General features: G+C 42.7%; 1 protein-coding gene across 2 annotated transcripts in view; it reads left to right on the forward strand.

The window, feature by feature from the left end:
* Window positions 1-22,911, forward strand: part of DGKQ (diacylglycerol kinase theta) — an 83,481-nt gene that overhangs the window by 60,229 nt on the left and 341 nt on the right. For both annotated transcript variants that reach the window (XM_054986843.1, XM_054986844.1), the window contains 8 exons: window positions 650-765; window positions 6,582-6,733; window positions 8,593-8,741; window positions 10,148-10,329; window positions 15,428-15,528; window positions 17,555-17,701; window positions 21,257-21,368; window positions 22,664-22,816. In XM_054986843.1, the coding sequence (XP_054842818.1) occupies window positions 650-765; window positions 6,582-6,733; window positions 8,593-8,741; window positions 10,148-10,329; window positions 15,428-15,528; window positions 17,555-17,701; window positions 21,257-21,368; window positions 22,664-22,816 (1,112 nt within the window). The remainder of the gene's footprint in view (window positions 1-649; window positions 766-6,581; window positions 6,734-8,592; window positions 8,742-10,147; window positions 10,330-15,427; window positions 15,529-17,554; window positions 17,702-21,256; window positions 21,369-22,663; window positions 22,817-22,911) is intronic.

The following is a 22,911-nucleotide window of genomic DNA, read 5'->3' on the forward strand; positions in this document are numbered from 1 at the left end:
TGGTCAAAATTCAGAAAATGTCATCTTTTGACCAGTGAGAAAATGTATCAAGTTCCAAAACCAATCCTTAGTTTGTTGCATGTGGACTTTATATTGCTAAGGAAAAGCAAATGCATTTCCTAGATTTTGGAAAACAATTCAGTCTCTAGTAGAGGTATCCTCTTGAGTGGGGAGGGGCACACACACATGTTAAGTGCACTGTTAGAGTTTGCCAAATACTTATTCTTCCCTCATATACTGAGTTTATATGCAACAGTATATGACTTCCTGGCTTGAAACTGTTTTGACTTTAACTGCTTTTTGCTCTGATAATTCGTGAGCTGATGCGTGCAGAAAAGATTGAGACGTGTATCAAGAGCTCTTTAGGTAGAGCGCTGTTGAGAAAAGAAGAAGGTACGTTGAAAGGATTATGCCTATTTTGCATACCAGAAATAAATTTGTTCTGTTTGCAACCATAGCATTCAATGAGCTTCTCTCTGTAGGAGAGTTCAAAATTAATTTTAACTTACAGTTGAGTTGTATGTCAATAGAGTTTTTATTACATCCTTGGTACTGGGACAAAGATGCTATGTCATATTTGTATGTCACATTTTAATCTTTGTATTTCATATTAAACAATTAAAAATAATCTGTAATCTTTTTGTTTCAGGTGCTGTCGTACTAAAAATTTCATGTTTTAGTGAAGCTGAAAGACTGTATATGCTAGCTAAAGATACCACAGTTAATGACAAGCCGCTAACTGCTGTAGTGATCCCTGAAGTTCTGGTAAGATCCATTATTTAAACGCTGTTTAAGAAATTAGCAGATAACCTTTCTTCTACAGATACCTTGCTCCGTGGTAAAACTGGAAAGTTGGAAACAGTGGACAGAAATAAAATTCAAATCTTGCTGTCTGTAATGTTGTCACAGAATTCTCTTAAAACAGATACCGAGGTGCCTTTCATTTATGGTTTGCAGGTAAATTGTGGTGACTTTCTCAACAAAGATTTCTTTTCATCCGAGCTGAGTGGTGGCCAAATCCATCCTCATCCCCTGTTTTTGGACATCCACTTCCCTGTAGTAGGTGGCATTGGCTGTTGCCAATCTTGTAGATGACCCCATCTGGGAAAAAATAGGATGCTTCAGATGACATAAAGCCCCCTGAGAGGCCCCTCACACTTGGAGGAGCTGCTGTCGGGTTTTTCATCCTGGAAAGTTGAACTCCATGCTTACAAGCTGATCATGGTCACATTGATATTGTCTCTGTAGTCGGCTTTGGCCCTGCCAAAAGTCTGGTCCCCAGGTTATCAGGCGATCTAAAACAACTGACATTGCACAGCAGTTGCAATCCTCCTGCCAGTAAGCCTGTGACATTTGAGTTCTGCAGAAATTATATTTGTGGGCGTCACCTGGATGGCCCAGGCTAGCCCAGTCTCATCAGATCTTGGAAGCTAAGCAAGGTATGGCCTGGTCAGTACTTGGATGTGAGACCACCAAGGAAGTCCAGGGTTGCTGTACAGAGGCAGGCAATGGCAAATCCCCTCTGTCTTTCTCTTGCCATGAAAACCCTGTGCGGGGGTGGGAGGGTGGGGTCACCATATGTCAGCTGTGACTTGATGGCGTTTTTGCCACCTTTTCCAAGAAATCCAAGATAGGAAAGGCTGTGTAATGATTTTAAGTGTGTGTGTGTGTGTGTGTCTTTAAATGCTTGGTGTGGTACAGATGAAGAGTGGAAGTGAAAGAGAGGGATGAATGAGCGAGTGAGTTGATTGGTTGATGACTGAGACTGGCCGGAGTGAACTGCTGTTTTTAGTTACTGAGCAGAGAGAAAAGATTCAGTCTGGGCAAAGCAGACAAACTGTTTGGAAGCCTGAGGGGATTCTCATTCTAGTTCAGTCAGGCAATCTGTGTGAAGCCTGAACTGTGTGTTTCTGAGAGAAATACTGAGTCTAGGCAAAGCAGGCAAGCTGTGTGCAGCCTGAAGGTGTCTTTGCATTTCTGAGAGAAATATTGATTCTAGTTCAGTTAGGCAACCTGTGTGGAAGCCTGAGTGTCTGTGAGAGAACGTTCATTCTATATGAAGCAGACAAACTGTGTGTGCGCCTGAGAGAGAAAGTTTATGTATATCTGTGTGACTGTGCCTATGTGAGGAAACTTCTAAGAACTGAGAACTATCTTTGAAACCATCAAGCTTAAGTACTAGAGTGAAGCCGATACGCTTCTTGTAAAAGTAAAAGTTTATTTTGGTTTTTTTTAAATCCCAGAGTATCTGTTATTTCTATATCCCATTCCTTTCCTCAGGGCCACATAGTCCCATAAAGGAGCCTGATGCTTGGGCATGTTATTAAAGGGGGAAATTTAAGTTAACTATTTTGGAATATAATTCCTGATGGCAGCAATCTACCCAGAGGGTGTAAGAAGAGGAGGGTAAAGACAAAATCTAACTAAGAACAGAAAGGGGGTCATAACAGGCTGTATCTTGAATTTGCTTTTACCATCCCCTCTATTAGATGTGGTACTTGCAAGCAATTTTACAAAAACATTGCATGGCAACTTTTTAACTAAGGGCTGATATGCTTCATGGATATTGATTTCTGGAAGCTGTGGATTTTTTGTTGATCTGGGTTGAATCTAAACGTGATAATACAATTATATGAGAGCTCCCCTATGCTACCAAGGCCCAATTTAGCATACCACCATAAAGGATCTTTTCCAAAGCCTGTTTAGCAAAATTCTAATTTAGGACTGGGGGATATTCTAAAGCAATGAGATAGGAACCTTGCTACCTATAGAATCAGTCTGGGAAGAAGTTCAAATTGCAACTATGTAAATTGGTAACCAGTCACTTTTACTGGGGAATCCCTGATTAGTACTACCTGAATGACTCGCAGACCTTTGTATTGCAACATGAATGCTGAAAGATTTTTATTTCACTTGTGACTCAAAATATTCTCACTTAATAAGCAGTGCAGGAGGCTCCAGTTCACATCTGATGCCCAGAAGATGCTATGTAAACACCCTGATGGCAGAACAGAGTAACTATAGTTGCATTTGAGAAAAAGAGCTTAATATGTTCGTATCTCCAGCACTGAGAATAACTTGAGAATAACTTGAGATGCTGTTAAACTCTTAGGCCAGTTCTCGCAAGAAACATTGAAAAATGACTGTTTCCAGCTTTCTACCTGCATAAACAAACCTCCGTGTTCCAGATCAAATGTTGATTGTAAGGTCACTTTTGAAAATATTCTTATACTGTTTTTTTCCTGAGGTTTTGAGCTCATTTTAAGTTAGGATCTTAAAATAAAGTAGTTGTCTGATATAAGGGGAAATAGTCATACATAGAATATTTGTTTAAATGTTTTATGTATTGTATCTTGCTTGATGGATCCCTCCATCATGTAATGAATCTTCTCCCACTTCCAGTGCAAATTGTGTTAATTAAATTTGCACCCAAGGTATCAAGGAATTTCTTTTATTAACAGGATAAATTTGTTGAACTTCCCTAAATGAGTGTAAGCAAAGTAATAGTTTCAATAATTTCAAATGAAAATAAGTTAATTAAATCCAGTCCTACGCTGAGTTTGCTTAGCATGTTTTTGCTTTGACTATAGAAAAAGGAGAGCAATTAACAAAGAAGGGGAATGGAGCAACATTTACTGCCTGCCAAGGAATGTGTGCTTATAAACAAAGAACAGTTAGGTTTGATTTTTGGCCTTAAAATAACAGGCTATTTTTGTTCCACTTAAAGAAAAACAGTTTTAATGTTTAAAATCTTGAGGGATAGTCAGAACTTGGCTCAAATAACAACGTGATCTGTACGTTGAGAGCATAACGATGGATGAATTTACTCCACTTCAGGGTACCCTTTAAAACAAGTTCCTGCCCAGTTGGCGCCCTCCTAGCTTGCTGTGAGCTCATAATAACCTTTCCCTTTTTAAGACGCTCCGCCAAGTTTACATCTTCTGACAATGTCAGGATGTTCAGTCGTCTCAGTGACACAGACTCATCCGTGGTGATGGCGGCATTGCCTATTTATGGTGTGATTCCCTTGCACCTCAGCATACACGAATGACATGGCCGTATTGGCGAGGTCAGCCACTTGGGCCATTCCTACTGGATGGTTTCCCAGCCCGCAAGTGGGAAAGTGCTGCACACCCCTCTGGCGTATTAATGGGGAGGAGGGTCCCAGGCTTGTCCTTGGGCCCAGAGCAAGTGTAGAGGATTTTAGAAGAGGGCTTTTTACAGTACAGGAACCAACAATTGCACTTGCAAACATCAGTCACCTGCAGCAAAGCCACTGGAAATCTTTGCTCTCATCGAGAGACATGATTGCTGTCAGGCTCTGGACGAAAGACCACAGCGGACAGATCCCTGGTTCATTGTAACGAGACACTGGTTCTTGGTTAAATGACTCTTATCCAGAAATCAGTTCTTTCCATAATCAGATCCAAAGGTCTACTTAGGAGCAAGGTAAGCCCCTAGGCAGTTCTAGTAGAAAGTTGACCAGAATGACTACATAGGAAAATTACATCCCTCTTCTGCCCTCTGTTCCATCCCCCCTCCCATCTTCCAAACAGGTTTGATCTGTGAGAACAGTCTGCATATTTGGGTTATCAAGCTGCACAGAGAGAGAGAGAGAGAGAGAGTAGGCATAGCACCCGCAGGAAGCTTGAAACTGGTAAACGCCCAGCCCCCTGGGAACGGGTGAGAACTTACTGGAATGTTAGCAACAAAGAGATCTCCAGGCATACAAAATGGAGTTACTCCTGACAGAATACAGCATACACTTGACAGCCAAATCATTGGCATGACGGGATGGGTACAGTCAGTCATGACAATTGCAGCCACATTAGGCACGGCTGATTTCCTTTCTCTGTCTGGGCATCTCTCTCTCCACAATAGCTAATTTTCCCTGCTCTTGAGTAAATAAATGCGTCCTTAGAAACTAATTCCATGTATCCTAACAGTTGAAAGAGGTGCTCCTGGACACTCTTACATGCAAAACATAGAATTAAAGTCATGCTCTCTCTGAGTGGACTAGTTAGTCCAAAATTATTGCAGCCTGTGGACTCTGAGAACCTTCCTCAGGAGGATGTTTCAGAGCAAAAGTAAAGAATAACGGTGCACCACATACTGGCTCAGATCAGACATTGTACCAAACCGTGATTGGGAAAATATTGCTGTGGCTAAGGTATTGTCTTAATTGACGAACCATGGCTTTTAATTAGCCAGCAAACTGAAATTAGAAACTGTAAGTTGAAGTTTGGACTTTGGCTTGGGTTCTAACTTGAGTAAGACGAGCCGCTGTTTGTTGTGATGTGTGAACTGGGCCTGTTGTGTAGCCAGGCCACGATTGTTTGCTTCTCTGAGAGCAAACGGCTTTGCAGGCTTAGTTGTATTAACCTCACCTGAAATAAATCTTGCTTCATTGCTGTCACTTCCTGCTTTCTGAAGCCAACAAAAGTTGCTCTCTTCAAGCAAGACTGGTACGCTTGCCGGTGCCCCTCTGCAAGACCAGCTGGTGGGGCGCTTGAGCAGCTGCCTTGAACGGTTCATCCGTCCTCTTCGGATATCTCCAGGAGGCTTGTTGCCTTCTCACCTCTGCCTTGTACGTGGGGCGGCTCCACAGCATGCTGCCGTGGGTACACCGGTATTACTGGAGGCAAACATGTTGTGAAAGGCAAACAGTGTACCCATGACTTGAAGAGAGAGCCTGTGTACACATGGCAGGAAGCCTTAGCTCAAGCAAGTCTCCGAGGCACGTGTGTGTGTGTGTTCTAAAGATGCAAGCGTGTTTCTCGTAGCATTGTAGAACTGCAGCTGTTTTCTTTTGTAAAGTGTGGTGTTGTCCTCCCTTGGTGGTTTTAGGTAGCCACACTCACCCCCCACCTGGGAATATGAAGATGACACTGAGTTGAATCCAGACAACGTCAGTGGAACAGAACTCCCCCCCCCTCCCTGTCTCCCACTACAGCCTATTGATTTCTCTGATATGCTGCTCCTGGGGCCTGGGGAACCTTATCAATGGTGTTGGGGGTATGCAGCTGTAAGGAGAAATTGGTGTAAATTACACCACATTATTGTTAGCAGAAATTTTTACTCTGTATCCAGCCCACTGACTTACCAAACAAAGCTCCTGTAATCTCTAATTGCAGGTATACCATATGTATATGTAAAATGTGCTATCTCAACCTTAAATATATTAGATGTGAGAATATCGTGAAGCTAAAGCTGAAGAGAAGAAAGTGCAGCATTTACATCTTTGATTTCATCCTGTATGGCTTAATTCTTTTAGTGTTTAACTATGAAGAGTCTATGTTACTTCATGTTCTAGCACTGTAAAAATGAGGAAACGAGAACATGACGTGTAATGCTTACAACTAGTTTTTATGCTGTATTCATTATTTTTGTTAACAGCTTTTTTTTGTTATGATAGCAGTCAAGCAGGAGTTCCTTCTGTCTACTGTAGGTGCTTTTCAAACAGATTTATACAGAAGTTTCCCGTAGGTGGTGCCCCAGGTCTGCTAAAAAGCCTCTTTTTTAAAATAAGATCTTCATTACTTACGCCTGTTTCTGTAACTGCCTCTGTGTGCATTTTCTAGCATTCCAGGCTTCCCCAGAATTGCTGTCCGCTGCTTGTCTTTGTGAACCCGAAAAGTGGAGGCCTTAAGGGTCGGGATTTGCTGTACAGTTTTAGAAAACTGTTGAATCCTCATCAAATCTTTGAACTAATGAATGGAGGACCGCTGCCTGGGTAACTTTGAGTTCAATGTAGATTTTTTTGTTTTTTAATGCTTTTAAAAATCAGATTGATGGTATTTTACTAGATTTTATTGAACTTCTTTCTTTCCTTTCATTTGTCTGCTGCCTGATCTTGAAAGCACATAATACCTTGCAAGTGCTGAACCTCAAATGTAGTGTGGAAGCCATATAGAAGTGGTTGGGAGTAAAAATATAAAATATACACATCCAACATTTCATTTGTTACACCACCTCTAATTCCTTCCTTGTGATTTGGCATTGCTTGTTATAGAGCTGTTTTAAGAGTCTGGGGTCTCTGTTCTATGTTTTCATAAAACCGCATTGTCACCATGCAAGCAAGAAGCCAGGTTTCTTTTCAGTGCTGACCAATAATGAACATAGTGGTCGGTATCAGAGAAACGTATCTGAAGCACACGTGTGAGTTTTTTCCCTTTGAACAGCAGCTTCCTGCACCACATTGCATGCAAACAGTTTTTGAAACGTTACCAAAATGGGGGGGGGGGGAGGATGCTGCTGTTCATGCAACTCAAACCCCACTGCTGTGTGGGGCCACTTGCCACCGGCCTTTAGGCACCAGCCAGCGGTCTGCACAGCGTGGTGGGGCACTGCCACAATGTGTTGCTGCTGAAGCTGAGCAGTATTGAGGCAGAAAGGATTGTTGAACTGCCAGATAATGAATCTTCCCACTATTTTCAACAGCTTTTAAGGTCAGCTAAGAAAACTGCAGGGGAAAGTTTAATAAATCTCATTTCTATTTTTACATTTGGGATTTGGCAGTAGTTATAGAAATCCAGCAGAGGCTCATTTCTCAAATGCTCAGTGATATACCAAGGGTGTAATGGGTAGGAGGACAATGTGTTATTTTATTTTGTTTATAATCTGCTCTTCCCTCAAGCAGTCTTAGAGTGCATAACAATGCAATAAATATATACAATAAAAACATACATAAAAACATTAAACATCATATAAATACTATATTTCAAAATTTAAAGCAGCACACAACGCATCTCACATCCAATGTCTTCAGGGTCCACGGGGCAGGTGGCTAGGAGCTAGTTATCACAGGGTCAGGGCACATAATACCCCAAGCAGGAGGCTGGTTAGGTGATCCACCACCTCAACTACCATAAGCCTGGTGGAACATCTCCATCTTACAGGCCCGGCGAAACTATAACGAATCCTGCTGGGTCTGGGCCTCCTTGGACAGAGGATTCCACCAGGTAGGCACCAGGGCCAAGAAAGCCCTGGCCCTGGTCGAGGCAAGGCGAACCTCCTTGGGCAAGGGACCACCAGTAGCTGTTTATCTGCTGACCAGAGCAACCTCTGGTTATCAGCTTGTTGCTACAAAGCTTCTCCCTTTGGTTTCATCCCAGCTATCCTATAACTGCAAACCCATGTTGCAATAACTTCTTTCTTCTGAACAATAGTCACACAGTGTATAACAATTCTGTAATGATTTGGTAAGACAGCCGTCGTTCGTGGGTGCGATGGTAGAGAGAAACTTACTGATCTGAATACCAAGCTCACTATAGCTGGTTCCATCTTGTGTCCAAGGGAGCTTTGGAATTGTGTGCCATGCTGTATCACAAACGGGCTTTTGAATTTCCACTCCATTTCAGGCGAATGAACAAAAGGGCATTGCAGGATACCATACAAAGTGCACTAATCCAGACTCTCCTTGGGTGCTCAGAACTAGCTTGTAGTTCTTTGGATTCCAACATCTGTTAGTTAAAAAGCTGACAATCAATTTTAAATTCTTTAATTGACTGGGAGAATTAAGAAGCCTAAATGTACATTCTAATTTGCCGCAGTTCTGCAATAATATTGTGCTCCTTTATTTTTATATTGAAGACTTCATACGTTCTCCCAGATCCCATTCTTCCGAATATTGGTATGTGGAGGCGATGGCACAGTTGGCTGGGTACTCGGTGCACTGGAAGAGGTCCGGCACAAGCTCGTCTGTTCAGAGCCATCTGTGGCTATTTTACCGTTAGGAACAGGTGAAACTGGAACTGGAATGGGAATGGAAAACAGTTGCCTGTACTCATGATAACCAGGGTGGGGTAGTGGTTGGGGTGTCATATTAGGGTCGGGGACGCCCAGGTTCAAATTCCTGTTGCTCCATGGAAACTCACCAGGTGACCTTGGGCCAGTCACTCACTCTCAGTCTAGCCAACCTCACAGGGTTATTTTGGCGAGGATAAAATGGAAGAGCCAGTTGTAAGTCAGTTTGGGTTACTATTGGGGAGAAAAGCAAAGTATAAATAACACCCCCCCCCTAAAAAAGTGCTTTGTTTGCTTTGGTATGGATGGAGCAGTGACTCAGTGGTAGGTCTGTTTAATTGGGCTCAGTCCCCAGCACGTCCGGTTAAACGGATCAGGTAGTAGGTGATGTGAAAGAATATCTGCCTGGTACTCTGGAGAGCTGCTGTGTTTGTTATAGTAATGATTTTAAGGACAAGTGGAGCCCTGTGGCGCAGAGTGGTAAGCTGCAGTACTGCAGCCCAAGCTCTGCTCACGACCTGAGTTCGATCCTGGCAGAAGCCGGGTTCAGGTAGTCCAAAACCAAGAGAGGAAAAAAAGCCCCGCCAAGTCAAAAGCATATCCGAAATTTACTTGAACAACTTAAAGTGGCAAGTGCTCAATTTCTCATGTGGGTACAACAATTCATAGAAAATACATATGTGTAATTGACTCCACAGGTAATGACTCCAAGGTACAAGGTAAGTAAGTTCAGCAAATAGTCTTTAAATATACAGTCTTTTTTTTCTTTCTTCTTCCAGTTTGCAATATGACCAGCGGATTGGTGATGATTGAATCCAGACACCCAACACCGGGGCCGGCTCTTTATCACGCAGATTCTTGTCCCCACGGACTTCCTCAGGGGCGTGTCAGTATTGCACTATAACAGCCTGCATTCAATCATCACCAATCCGCTGGTCATATTGCAAACTGGAAGAAGAAAGAAAGAAAAGACTTCCTCTCTTGGTTTTGTGCTACTTTAGCTGGGTCTTGCCTTTTGTTATGCATGTGGGTTCAGGTAGCCGGCTCAAGGTTGACTCAGCCTTCCATCCTTCCGAGGTTGGTAAAATGAGTACCCAGTTTCCTGGGGGTAAAGCACAGATGACTGGGGAAGGCAATGGCAAACCACCCCGTAACAAAAAGTCTGCCAAATGTCGTGATGCGATCCCCCCCCCCCATGGGTCATTAATGACTCGGTACTTGTGCAGGGGACTAAGTTTACCTTTTTTTACCTTTAAGGACAAGTACAGTGAAGACAGTAAAGGGTTTTACATTTTCAGATGATTGTATAAGACCTAGAAGGTAGTCGTACTGATTTCCCTTTTGCTTTTGTACAAATTCTTAATGAAAGCTGCTCTTCCTTCCTTCCTTTTTTAAAAACCAGGTAATGACTTGGGGAGAGTGCTGCGCTGGGGTGCTGGATATAGTGGTGAAGATCCGTACTCGATTCTGATAGCCGTAGACGAAGCAGATGATGTGCTCATGGATCGCTGGACCATCCTTTTAGATGCTCAGGAGGCTGTTGGAAGTTCAGAAAATGGCGTGTTGGAGCCTGAGCCTCCTAAGGTAATTTTCTTGTTTATTTTGATTTTTTCCCTTAAAAATAAGAGTGTAAAGTTCTTAACCCATTAAAAGATCGATAGTGTAATTATAAACCGTCTTACTCCCTTCTGAGTTCAAGGACTTAAAAGAGCTCTGCTTAGAAATGTGCTGTGTGCAGTCTAATGAAGGTTACGCTAAAAGTCTGCAGCCAAGATTTGCCTCTCCAACTTTATTGCCATTATCTAAATACCCAATCAGCAGACTACATGGACATTTCTGTAACGAATGTATGAAGCTGCCTTATATTGAGGCAGACTGTTGGTCTGTGTAACTTAGGATTGTCTGCTCAGACATGCAGCTCTCCAGAGTCTTGGCTTCCTCCCTCCCCAGCCCCACTGCTGGTGCTTGAGATTTTTAAACCTGGAATGCCAGGATTGGACCTGGGACCTTCTGCATGCTAAGTGCTCTCTCCAGCCTCCTTTCCCATTTTATCTCTTCTGTCTCCGAGTCTCATCCATCTGCAGTGGTCTATTTGTACCTTCCCACTCCTTCCTCGTGAATTTTCTGTAAGGAGCGAGGCTTCACGGCAGGAAGGAAAATGCAACACGAGTAGATAATGCACCATTTATAAAAAATGCTTTTCAGAGTGGGTAGTTGTGGGAATTCAATTGTCAAGCAGCATGTATACCAAATATTTAGTTAATGGTAATTAGCATACGTTGCCTCGATTAGGATTAATCCCATCAGTGAATTTGTTTTGAAAGTTCTTGTGAAGGTTTTAAGGATGATTGCAGTTTCATTTTTGCAGTTTCATTTTGATTGCAATTTCATTTTTAAACAAGCAAACCATAAACAAGCAAGCACGTTGTTCAGTGTGTTATCCCAGGATAAATGATAAGAATAATACATTGTTTTGACCCTGAAAATTAGTTTATTCCCAGAATGTTAGGGAGTAACACTCTCTCTTGAAATATATGGTAGCAAGAATGCCCCCTATCCAACCATGCAGTTCCGGAAAGTCATGGCCACTTAGGTTTCTTTTGAGGGGGGGGGGGGCAGTGGTTTCTGACCATAATTCCTCTGAACCCCCAAACATTTTGTTCCTGGGGCACATCAGACACTCAGGAACTGCATAGTGGGTATTAGCAGTAGGAGGGGAGAATTGGTGGCAATTACTAACCTCTTACAAGAAAACTTGAGTGCCCGAAGTCTTTGGTATTGTGTTCAGGCCAGTGTACTTTGACCATGCCTGTTAGGGTTGCTAGCCTCAGCTAAGGACTTGCTGTCATCAACAGAAAAAGGTGGACTTGGAACTTGGTCATCTGGCAGGAGTTTGAGTTGGAGAGGGTCATAGAAATGGGTTTGGAGGGTAGCTCCTGAGGCAGGGGAGGAATGGCAGGAAAAGGAGTGAGTAGGGTGCCCGCTGGTGGCAGGCAGGCTCCGGGGGATTTGCCACCTTGCCCACCAACCTGCCAGTGGTCAGCGGGAGGTGGCAAGCTTCCAGAGGTTGCTCGCCACTGGCAGGTACTTCAGGAACACGCACTGTGCATGCACTCCCAACAGGCATGGTGACATCACTTCTGGAAGTGACATCATTGCGCTGGCCGTGGGAGCATTCCTGCACTTTGTTTGGGGCTGATTTGGGCTCCAAACGAGCCAAATTGCCCCCGCACAGAGCGCAGGAGCACTCCCGTGGCCAGTGCCATGACATCACTTCTGGCAGTGACATCATCGCACAGGCGACCAAGAGGACCTCACTGCCGGTGCCGGTTCAAGGTAAGTGCCAGGTCCCCTCTCCCGGCGGGAGGGCATAGGGACCTGGCAACCCTAGGAGTCAGCAGCCAGAACGAAAGGAAGAGAGAGGCTATGGGATTCGTGCTGCTCCAAGGCAATGTGGCTGCTCCAGGCCATTTTGCATCTTACACCTGAAAGAAATGATTAAACTGGATCAGTTTTTTGCACTAAGTGACCAAAGAGCTGGAATTTAGACATTTGTCTCAAGGCTAATGCATTATCTGCTACAAGCTCCTTTGGACTTGACTGTTCAATTCCGTGCCTTCTGTGCAGTCCCACATTGGGACTGCACATGTGCAGACCACCCACAGAGAAGATTTCCAGAGCTTTCTAGAACACTAGGAGCACCACTCCTCCCTTTGCTGCTTTCCTGACAAAAGCATGACATAACTAGGAGGAGGGGCATTGTTCCTTAGTTCTCTTTTTGCTGTGGCAGAGAGAGGCTCTCTATTGCTGAGGCTGAGGAGAATTTTTTCTTTTAAAAGCTCTGGAAATCTTCTACGTGGCTGGCCTGCATGTGCATAGTCCCAGTGTGTTCATGCAGAGAAGACCAATTGATGAACAACAGTTAGTGCAACCCTGTTTTCCTCTTGTCTGAGTGGGGGACAAGGATCCATTTGCGTTCTAGAATTTTTTGAGGGATTGTTTGGATAGTGACAATGACTGCCTTGTAGATTCACTTGTCCTGCAGTTGAATGAGGATTTGACAGGATTGCTTTCTAGCACCCCCCCCCCACCCACGTGTCATACCCCTTCCCAACTTCCTGAAGTTCCAGGGAAAATGAAGCAGACTGGGTGATGTTTTGAGGAAGGTCTAGAGCAATGGTAGTAGATGATGTGCACTGAATTGTACTTAAGCCGTGGAGCTCATTTGAAGGCAGTGGTGGTGAGAGAGAAATGTTTGTTATTGCTTGAATCGTGGCCAAATAAATCTTTCTGAATGGTTCAAGGCCTGTCAATTCATAGAATATGCAAAGGGGCGAGAGGTGCTCAGGCAACAAAACTACAAAGGATTCCACCAAGAATATCACTATACAATACAAAGGTAATCAAAAACAGTGAACCATTTACTCTAGAACAAAAACGGAAGTCAACAAGATCTAAAGAATATAAATGCTATCAAGTATAAATCAGTCAGTCATACACATCGTCGTAGTGAGTAGCACCAGATACCAGAGTCAAATAAACCTCTGAACTGCTCAAACCGTCTAGTTTGAGCTCTACACAGATTTCCATAAATGAGAGCTATATGTCGGTTTGAGCTCTGCACAAAATCCCAAGAACGGAAGAGGATTCAGCTGAACCACTGTTTGCATTTTTGAACTCCCATTCATTGAATGAACAACAGAAGCATTTAAATGGACTGCTTTAGACATATGAATTATTCGTGGTACCATTGATGGGAATGAATTATTGATGTATTGATTATTAATGTATATTACTGTATGTTGACTTGTGTAAAGGTTGGATTATGGACTGCACTTGAGGCACGGAGCACTTTAAATTGCAGTAAATTCTTGAATAGTTGTTAATAGTGTGGAACCATAACAATGTCAACTTCACTCAACAAAAGAATGAAAGCAATACACACACATACAGCCCCACCCACACCCATGAAAAGAAAGCAGAATGAACTCAAAGCAGCACACACACAGTCCCCCCCACAGGCCAAACACCCCCCTGAAACGAAAGCAGAATGAACTCAAAGACACAGAGAGAGAGAGCTCCCACCCCCCCTGAAAAGAAAGCAGAATGAACTCAAAGACACAGAGAGAGAGAGCTCCCACCCCCCCTGAAAAGAAAGCAGAATGAACTCAAAGTAGCACACATACACACACAGCCCCACCCACCCACTCCCCCAATAAAAATAAAACAGAATGAACTCAAAGCAGCACACACACAGTCCCCCCACAGGCCAAACACCCCCCTGAAATGAAAGCAGAATGAACTCAAAGACACAGAGAGAGAGAGCTCCCACCCCCCTGAAAAGAAAGCAGAATGAACTCAAAGACACAGAGAGAGAGAGCTCCCACCCCCCCTGAAAAGAAAGCAGAATGAACTCAAAGTAGCACACATACACACACAGCCCCACCCACCCACTCCCCCAATAAAAATAAAACAGAATGAACTCAAAGCAGCTTAGCCTCCTCTAGAGAGCTGGCCCCAGCAGCTCTGCTTGCACTCTCTCTCTCTCTCTCTCTCTCCCTCTCCCTCTCCCTCTCCCTCTCCCTCTCCCTCTCCCTCTCGCTCCCTCTCTCCTCACGTGGACAAATTCTAGAGCTGCTGGAACGTTGTTCCGGAGCATTCCCCCTCAAAAAAAGCCCTGAGTAGATGGTATATCTTTCACTAGGCTTGAGTACAAATGCACATTTATTGGCAGGTGGTAGCTGTTTTGAACATGTTCAGCCAGCTATTTCCCAGCATCTAGTAGCATGCTTCAGTTCACTGGGCTAATCGGGAGAGCTGGATTTGATTCCCCATTCCTCCGCTTGAAGCCAGCTGAATGACCTTGGGTCAGTCACTCTCTCAGCCCCACTCACTTCACAGGGTGATTGTTGTGGAGATAATAATGACACACTTTGTAAACCGCTTTGAGTGGGCGTCAAGTTGTCCTGAAGGGCGATATATAAATTGAATATTATTGCTATTATGATTATTGCTTTATGTAAACTGCCTTGAGCAGTGAGGAAGGCAGCCCATAAATCTTTTTAATAAATATGCCTAGCTTGAGAATTCAGTGCAAAATTATACCTCAGCAGTTTCTTTCAACCTCCTCTCCTCTCAAATGAGCTTATTCTTTTGGTGAATGAATGTGGCTGGAGAATCCCTAGCTATTTTATTATCCTTGAATTAAAGCTTTGACTTAGAAAACAGGAGTGGTTCACATTGTAGCATTTACATTCCCAGGGCCCAGGGCTTTTTTTCTGGGAAAAGAACTCAGTGGGTCGCTCTCAGAGAAAATGGTCACATGGCTGGTGGCCCCGCCCCCTGATCTCCAGACAGAGGGGAGTTGAGATTGCCCTCTGCGCCGCTGAGCGGCGCGGAGGGCAATCTCAACCCCCCTCTGTCTGGAGATCAGGGGGCGGGGCCACCAGCCATGTGACCATTTTCAAGAGGTTCCGGAACTCCGTTCCCCTGCGTTCCCCCTGAAAAAAAGCCCTGCCAGGGTCTGTTGGTGAGAAAATGGAAACTTGGTTGAGTCTAGCGCAGTATTTCAGTTTATGCCTTGACAGACTTTTGTTGTCTTGAAGAGGTGTCATGCTACAAATGTTGGAAAATTAAGATGCTTATATTTTTAGACTTTAACTCTGATTCTAAAAAATTTCAGATTGTACAGATGAACAATTACTGTGGCCTTGGCATCGATGCGGAGCTGACTCTAGGTTTTCATAATGCCCGGGAAGAAGAACCAGACAAATTCAACAGCAGGTACCTGAAGCCCCATCTTCAGAAATCATAATGCCCATGCCCTTGGCTTGAGGGTCAGCCAGAGGAAGTACAAGTATCCTTGTCTCATGGATCTAATTGAAACTTAACTGAAATGTAAAGATAATATCATCTTAGAATAAAATTAAGTTGACAACTTTAGAGAATTATCTTCTTCCACCTCTAATAGTTTTTGGTATTGTGTGTTTTACTTTCTTCTGCCAGGCTAGATATTTATGACTGGAAATTGGGTGCTGGGAGAGCATAGGGCAAAGGATGCCCGTGTGGAACGGGGTCCATGTCTTCTTCATTTCTTTGCTGTGTCCTTTGGTAATGCATGTGCCTTCAGAACTGCATGTCAACATCAATAATGTGATTCTTTTCAATGCAGTGTAATCCTAAACAGCGTTATACTTCTCTTAGTCCACAGAAGTCACTGGACTTAAAAGCATATAACCCTGTTTAGGATTGCATTGTTAAACTATTATCAAGTTAGACTGCGGCTGTTCTGAAGACTTTTCTTGCTATCTCAAATGCCAACAACAATTAGCTTCTGTTTAATCCAACATAACAATCAGTACAATGGCTTCCATTGTTACGTGCAGCAAAGATTGATTTTTCTCTGATGTTAAGGCCCATTGAGAGTCATCTGTGACTTTTGTTTAAGTAAACCGCTGAGCACTTATTTCTGGGTAAACATGTAAGATCTCAGATTTTTTTTTCTTAATTCAGCTTTGAATTTCATTTCTGCTTTTACAGCTTTCTAGTTATAATTTTGATATTGCTGTTTAGGGTTTTGTTTTTCCATGTTGTATTCTAATGCAGCAGCTACCAGTGCTCCAGGAAAGCTAATTTGACTTGCTCATTTATGGGAGCTAAAATGATGAGGTTGGCCTTCAAATGGAAGCAGATGGGTTGCTGTTGAGGGGGACTGTTGTAGTCCCTGATTGTCATCGTGCTTGTTGATCAGCGCACTTTTTGCCAAGTTTTTGTGAGTTTCAACTTCTTGTTGAGACCCAGTGGATCATACAAAAATCAGAGTTTTGATCAATTTCTGATCACAGCTCAGACAGATGTATGCAAAAGCCCTCGCGGCTGAATGTTTTTAAAGGCTACTGGGACCTATGTAATCCTAGCAATAGACGACAAGGAATAATTGGGAGGAAAGAGCAAGAGCCCAGTAGCACCTATATGATTAACAGAATTTGTGGGAGGTCACAGCTCACGAAAGTTCATACCCTACCACAAATCTTGTTAGTCTTATAGGTGTTGCTGGACCCTTGCTCTTTTCTACTGCTACAGAGAGACTAACACGGCCGCCCACCTTGCTCTGTCCAACTGGGAGGACGTCCCTGTAACTCAGAAGCAACAGAGCCGTGCTACTCCTGAGCGTGTCTAACTGTGCACAGGGGATCTTCTCCGCCAAACTGAGCAGAAACAGCCAGAGTTCCATTGTACGTAAGACCTCCGTCTCGGCTCTTGTGGCTGTAGGTGGGCCCGAGGGCTTAATGGTTACCCATTTCATGAGCCAGGAGAGCCCCCCGTACAATGCATATATAAAATGAATCTGCCGGATCTTTAGCCTGTTGCCACGGTGGACTTTCCTGAGCATTGTTGGACTAGGTTCCCGTGGCCTGGGAACGGTCCTGAAGAAGCCCTCCAGGAGAAGGACTTCCCGGAGAAGTGTCCTGTAAGCTGGTGTTGGGGCTGCAATATTCCCTGGAGCCTTAAAAACCAACTGGGGTGGGGAGAGGCTCTTTCATACTCCTGGCGTTCAGGCTTTGACTGAAATAGATGAAATTTTGAAGAAAAAGCCAAAGGTGCTTTTTGGCAATAGGAAATGCAGAAACAAAGCTAATGAAGCCCTTTATGCCAAGTTATATTCCAGACCCAAGTCAGACTTGTAAAATTGCTGCTTATCCTAAAAAGAATGCCTTCCCTTTTAATATATTGTATTAATGAACAAACCTAAATCCTTGGTGTGCTGTAAATCTGCTATTTGCATTAAATGAAAAATCTCTGTCTTTAGGTTTCATAACAAAGGTGTCTATGTAAAAGTTGGCCTGCAGAGAATGAATCACACAAGAAATCTTCACAAAGAAATAAAACTTCAAGTGGACCAGCATGAAGTTGAACTGCCAAGTATTGAGGGTCTTATTTTCATAAATATTCCCAGGTAAAATCAACACATCTGTGTGTGTGCGTGTGCATGTACACTTACAGGCAGTTTCACTGGCCTGTTTCTGTGAAATAATGTTAGATTGCATCCCATGCTGTATTTTAATAACGCGCCTCTATTAATATAGTAATATAATATTTGTACAAATAATTTGTGATTATTTGTAGTAGCAGCTCACACTGAGTCCATGTACTATGCTGAATTTGTCTGAAGCAACAGTTTATTTGCAGCGCTTAACCTTTCCATGGGAACCAACTGGGAGAGGTACAGAGGATAAAGTTTGGGAACACTTTGAGAGAGCCAGTTTGGTGTAGTGGTTAAGAGCGCGGGACTCTAATCTGGAGAACCGGGTTTGATTCCTCACTCCTCCACTTGAAGCCAGCTGGGTGACCTTGGGCTAGTCACGGCTTTCTGGAGCGCTCTCAGCCCCACCCACCTCACAGGGTGTTTTGTTGTGGGGATAATGATAACATACTTTGTAAACCGCTCTGAGTGGGTGTTAAGTCATCCTGAAGGGCGGTATATAAATCGAATATTATTATTATTTAAGGTGGCCTGAAGACTACTGTTAATATTTTCCCATAAACTGAGGGAATTCCCTGTATATGCAGAGATCCCAATCTTACCTGCATTTAAGGTCTTTTTGCTGCCACCTTATAGGCATGTGACTGAAGTTTGCTGTGGGATGACACAAGCTGGAACCCATAGAAAACTGTGCTCTTTGTTGTGGGGCGGGGGTAAACAGTTTGGAAATCCCCACCCCTCCCTCTCCAGTGTACTGTCAGTGGAGACCTAAGGAACTGTGTCTGGGATTGCGCTATGTGGCTCTCAGGCTGAGCAGGCCCAATTTTCCCACTTCTCTCATGTTTCTGCCCCCCGCCCTTTTACTAACTCTTAATTGGTGTCAGCGTGCCATACCTCTAATAGCAATTTTAGTCCTCATGGGTCTGTTTTTCTGGAGCCCCCCCCCCTTTTTTCCTTTTTATTAATTTACAACATCATCCTTCACTATATAGTTGAGCTGTCAGCTGAATGTCATCTGTGGATGGCTTGATTTTGCCGCTTTCAGGATTGGCATGAAGTTTCCATTTTACCGATGCAGTAATTATTGTTTTAGGTGTAGCTTCCACAGTTCAGGTGCACTGATCTGAAGTTCTGCTACGGTATACAGAAATGGGTGAAGGCATCCACATTAAACAACGTCCCTGTGGAGTGCTTGCCATGCCTTGGATGCTTTGTTAATTCCCTCCTGCTGCCTTTGGCCATTCAACTTGCAATGAGGACAGATAAAAGCTGCTTTATACCAAGTCACACCATTGATTCATGGAGCTCAGTATTGTCTGTTCCAGCTCATTGTTAGCAGTTTTACAAGGCCCCACTGCCCGAAATCTACAGATTGAATCTCTGCTTTTTTTACATAGACAGCTGTGTTAAAAGTTAAACGCTGAAATTAAAAGCTGTGGTTGTATAAATGCTGAATCCAGGAACTCAGCAACTGTTTAAAAAATATCTGATTTGATGCAAAGCCCTTACAAGTCTTGCAGTGAAAACATGCCGAAGCCTTTAAGACAGAATAACTTCTTTAAATGTTATGGGAAATTTAAATTTCAAACTCTTCCCTTACATCGGCTATATTTTGTCCTTATTTTCTAGCATTTGTCACTAATCTGTAATAAGGAATGAACTGAGGATCCATATGGAAAGTCTGGTTTCTTAGAATAATACCCAATCTGAAAAAGCTCTCTTTATACCGATATTTTTTTCTATATTAACACAAAACTAAAATAAAAGGAGTTTGTGAAAGGGGGTAACACATCTTTTGCATACTGTTCAGTTCAGGATTTATTGCATTGGGCCAAAGGCCATTGCAAACAATAAAACAGTAGCAAAAATATAAATGACGATACAGATAAAATATACAATACAAGCTGAATAAAACACTATAACAATTACACTATTGTGCTTGCAGCCTATTGACAGCCCTGTGCTGTCACGAGTCCCTTCTCTCGAATTTTCCCTGCTGCAAGGGCAAAAAGAGCGACCTTGTACGAGGTCTCTGGGTCCACATCTGCTAATACGGCAACAATGTTTTCATTATCTTGTCTGGGTCCCAAACTGGCTAAGATTGGGCTTATCTTTTGCATACGGAGTTTCCATTCTTCTAGGAAGCTTGATTGACGAACTGATATTATTTGGGTTAATATGGATATCGATGTGCATTTGGGCTTTTTGTTAACTTACATGCCCAGCCTTTAATGGGTTCATAGATTTGTTTATGGTTGGAACGATGCCAACACATATTTGTGCAATAAATGGCTTTTTGGGTACCATTTTAATACAAGGTATCCTGAAGTGTCCTGTGCAGATCATCAGGTGAAAAAATGAAGTCTGAAAAAAGCTAGATTCAAATCTAGTGGCACCTTAAAGACCAACAAGATTTATAGGGTATAAGCTCTATAAGCCCAATAGTCAAAGCTCCCTTAATCAGATCTGACTCTTGAAAACTTATACCGTGTAAATCTTGTTGGTCTTTAAGTCTCCAGGGGACTCTAATCTTGCTGTTCTACTGCAGATGGATATCCATCTGAAACTGACAAAAAATTAACTACTTCTTAATTTTTCAAGCAAGCGACTGAAGGTCTCTTGCCCCTGATGAGCACGATGGCTGCATCTGAGGATACAGATCTGCCTAGGAAAATAGTTGCTTCTAGAGAGAATGTTATACTTTACTGATTATTGGGCTCAACTGTGTATTGGGTGTAGCTACAGTAGTTGTGTGAGCACTGAAGTGGAATACTCCAACAGCAGAGGAAGCTCTTTACCTTCCGCGGATTTGAATCAATATTGAGCCTATCTCATGTTCGACTTCCTTTGATAAAGTGGTATTCATCTTATTCCAGTATAGCATTAATGCAAATACTATAAAAATCACCATCTATTTTAGTTGTGTTTTGTATTATTTTTGGTAACATTAAGCTGTAGTGGTTGAGGAAGCAATGGCTTTAGTGATGTGAAGATGCCCCTTAAAAGTGGACTTGGGTAGACAGGTAAGGGGAAATGGACTGGGGGAGAGTGCTTAGTCAAATGGGATGAGGGCTCCTTGCTGGGAAAGAGCCTCTGAAGGGCATAGTGGTGGGAATTGCCCACCCCCTGCTCCACTTGTCTGGAGCTTTCCCCAAGGCTTCCTCCCCCTGTGTCCCCTTCTTCACTTATGAGTGCTGTGGATCAAAGTTGCTCAGAGGGGCCCCTCCGGACGTTGGAAAGGAGTAACAACAAAAGAAGTGTGAAAAGCTTAACTCCATCTCCTGTGCGCAAAAGAAGAAAGATGTGCATCAGTCGGTCTTCGTCTCACTTTCTCTAGAATGTTCTCGGTGGCCCTTGTTCAAGGGAAGGAAGAGGTTACCTTCTGAAAATCTTCATTGGCGCTCATTTTGTCTGTTCATAATATAGCATTTTTTGTAAGAGGGTCTTGTACACTGGATTTTAAAAAAATGCTTCCTTTTTAAAAAACAGAGTGGTAATAATGGTCTTCTGGCTATTTTCTCTATGTAGCTGGGGCTCTGGTGCTGATCTTTGGGGATCCGATAATGATAATCGGTTTGAGAAACCAAGAATTGATGATGGTTTACTGGAAGTGGTTGGTGTCACTGGAGTTGTTCACATGGTAAGTGTTGGTTTTGATTAAGTCGGGAGAAGATCCACACACTCAGAAATCCTAGTTTATTGGGACACTCAAATTATCTCATGGGTATGACCCATTCATAAATGAAATAAAAATATAATAATTGTATTTACCATATGAACAGATTAACCTGTTTATCATATTAAAATCATACTAAAATGAGGTCTAAATGAAAGATGTATACACTGAATGGATGGTTTTCTGTTATAGCCAATTTGAAGCCTGAGAAGAAATAAGAATAAAGCTAGCTGGCTGTTGTTGCAAACTGGCAAAATATTACTGTTGGTCACTAGGTTTAAAGAATAGTTCAAATTATAGCAAGTATCTGGAAAATAATGGGTTTAGAAAAGTTTAAATTTGGGCTGGAATAAATTCATGTGAGACTTACTGGATGCCCATTTGGCCTACGTAGCAGGGGAATCAGAACCGGCGTAGCGAACGATGAAAATTACGTTGCATTTCTTTGTTTGCAATTAACTGAGATATTTTTCTTCCCAGCTTCATACCTGGTTAGTATCTGTCTCAGATTTTCTGGGTTTTTTGTTTGGTTTTTTTTTAGCATTCTAGAAAATTGGATTGTTTTCTAGAATGATTTCAGATGTTCCAATAGATTATTTATTTAGAAAATGTAGATGCCGTCTGTCTAGAAATCTGCTACAAACAATGGAATACAAGCATCAAAACCACCACACAATTACAAAAGAAGCCATGGATAAAAAAACAGCATAAAACAATATTCCAAAGCTTTTTTCACAAAGTAGTCCCCAGAATACAAGTGGATCATAAAAACAGCTAAAAAGATATGGAATCCCTGTAAAGCCTTTTAATTATACCAGAGAGAAGTAATCATAGCTGTTTAATTCTTGTTAGTCTGAGATTGGTAATTTAGCACTTTTTGAACCTCTGTCAACATCTTGATAGTAAAAATTCTTTTTTAGAGTAGATTTTGAGGCTGTAATCCTGAGAATATTTCATGAGATGATAAATTTACAAGCAAACTTTTAAAAATATCCAGTATACTACAATCATATCAATCCTGGAAAATTAATTTTAAAACTGTTGTGGCCTCTCTCATATTAAAGTATTTACCTAAAAGGAAGACTGACTTGAATATAAGATGACCCCGCCCCCCAAGTTATACACAAGAAGTTTTTTTATGACTGTACAGTCTTATCTTCTTTCTCTTTATGCTGCACCTGGAAAGAAACCTATGCTTCTTTATAAGCAAATGCAGTCATTTTTAAAAGGACTCACTCTGACTGTGTGTCTTTTAACAGGGCCAGGTCCAGGGAGGCCTCCGCTCAGGCATCCGCATTGCCCAAGGCTCCTATTTCCGGCTGACCCTTCTAAAGCCCATCCCTGTGCAAGTAGATGGAGAGCCCTGGATCCAGCCACCAGGCCAGATAATTATTTCTGCTGCAGGACCAAAGGTAACGGCTCCAGATTTTGTCCCAAATGTTTTATATTTATTGTAGACCAGTGTGTAGACCTACTGCCCGTAGAAAGAACATCTTCATCCAGGCTT

This window comes from Eublepharis macularius, chromosome 8 (genome assembly GCF_028583425.1).
Source record: "Eublepharis macularius isolate TG4126 chromosome 8, MPM_Emac_v1.0, whole genome shotgun sequence".
NCBI classification, from domain to species: domain Eukaryota; kingdom Metazoa; phylum Chordata; class Lepidosauria; order Squamata; family Eublepharidae; genus Eublepharis; species Eublepharis macularius.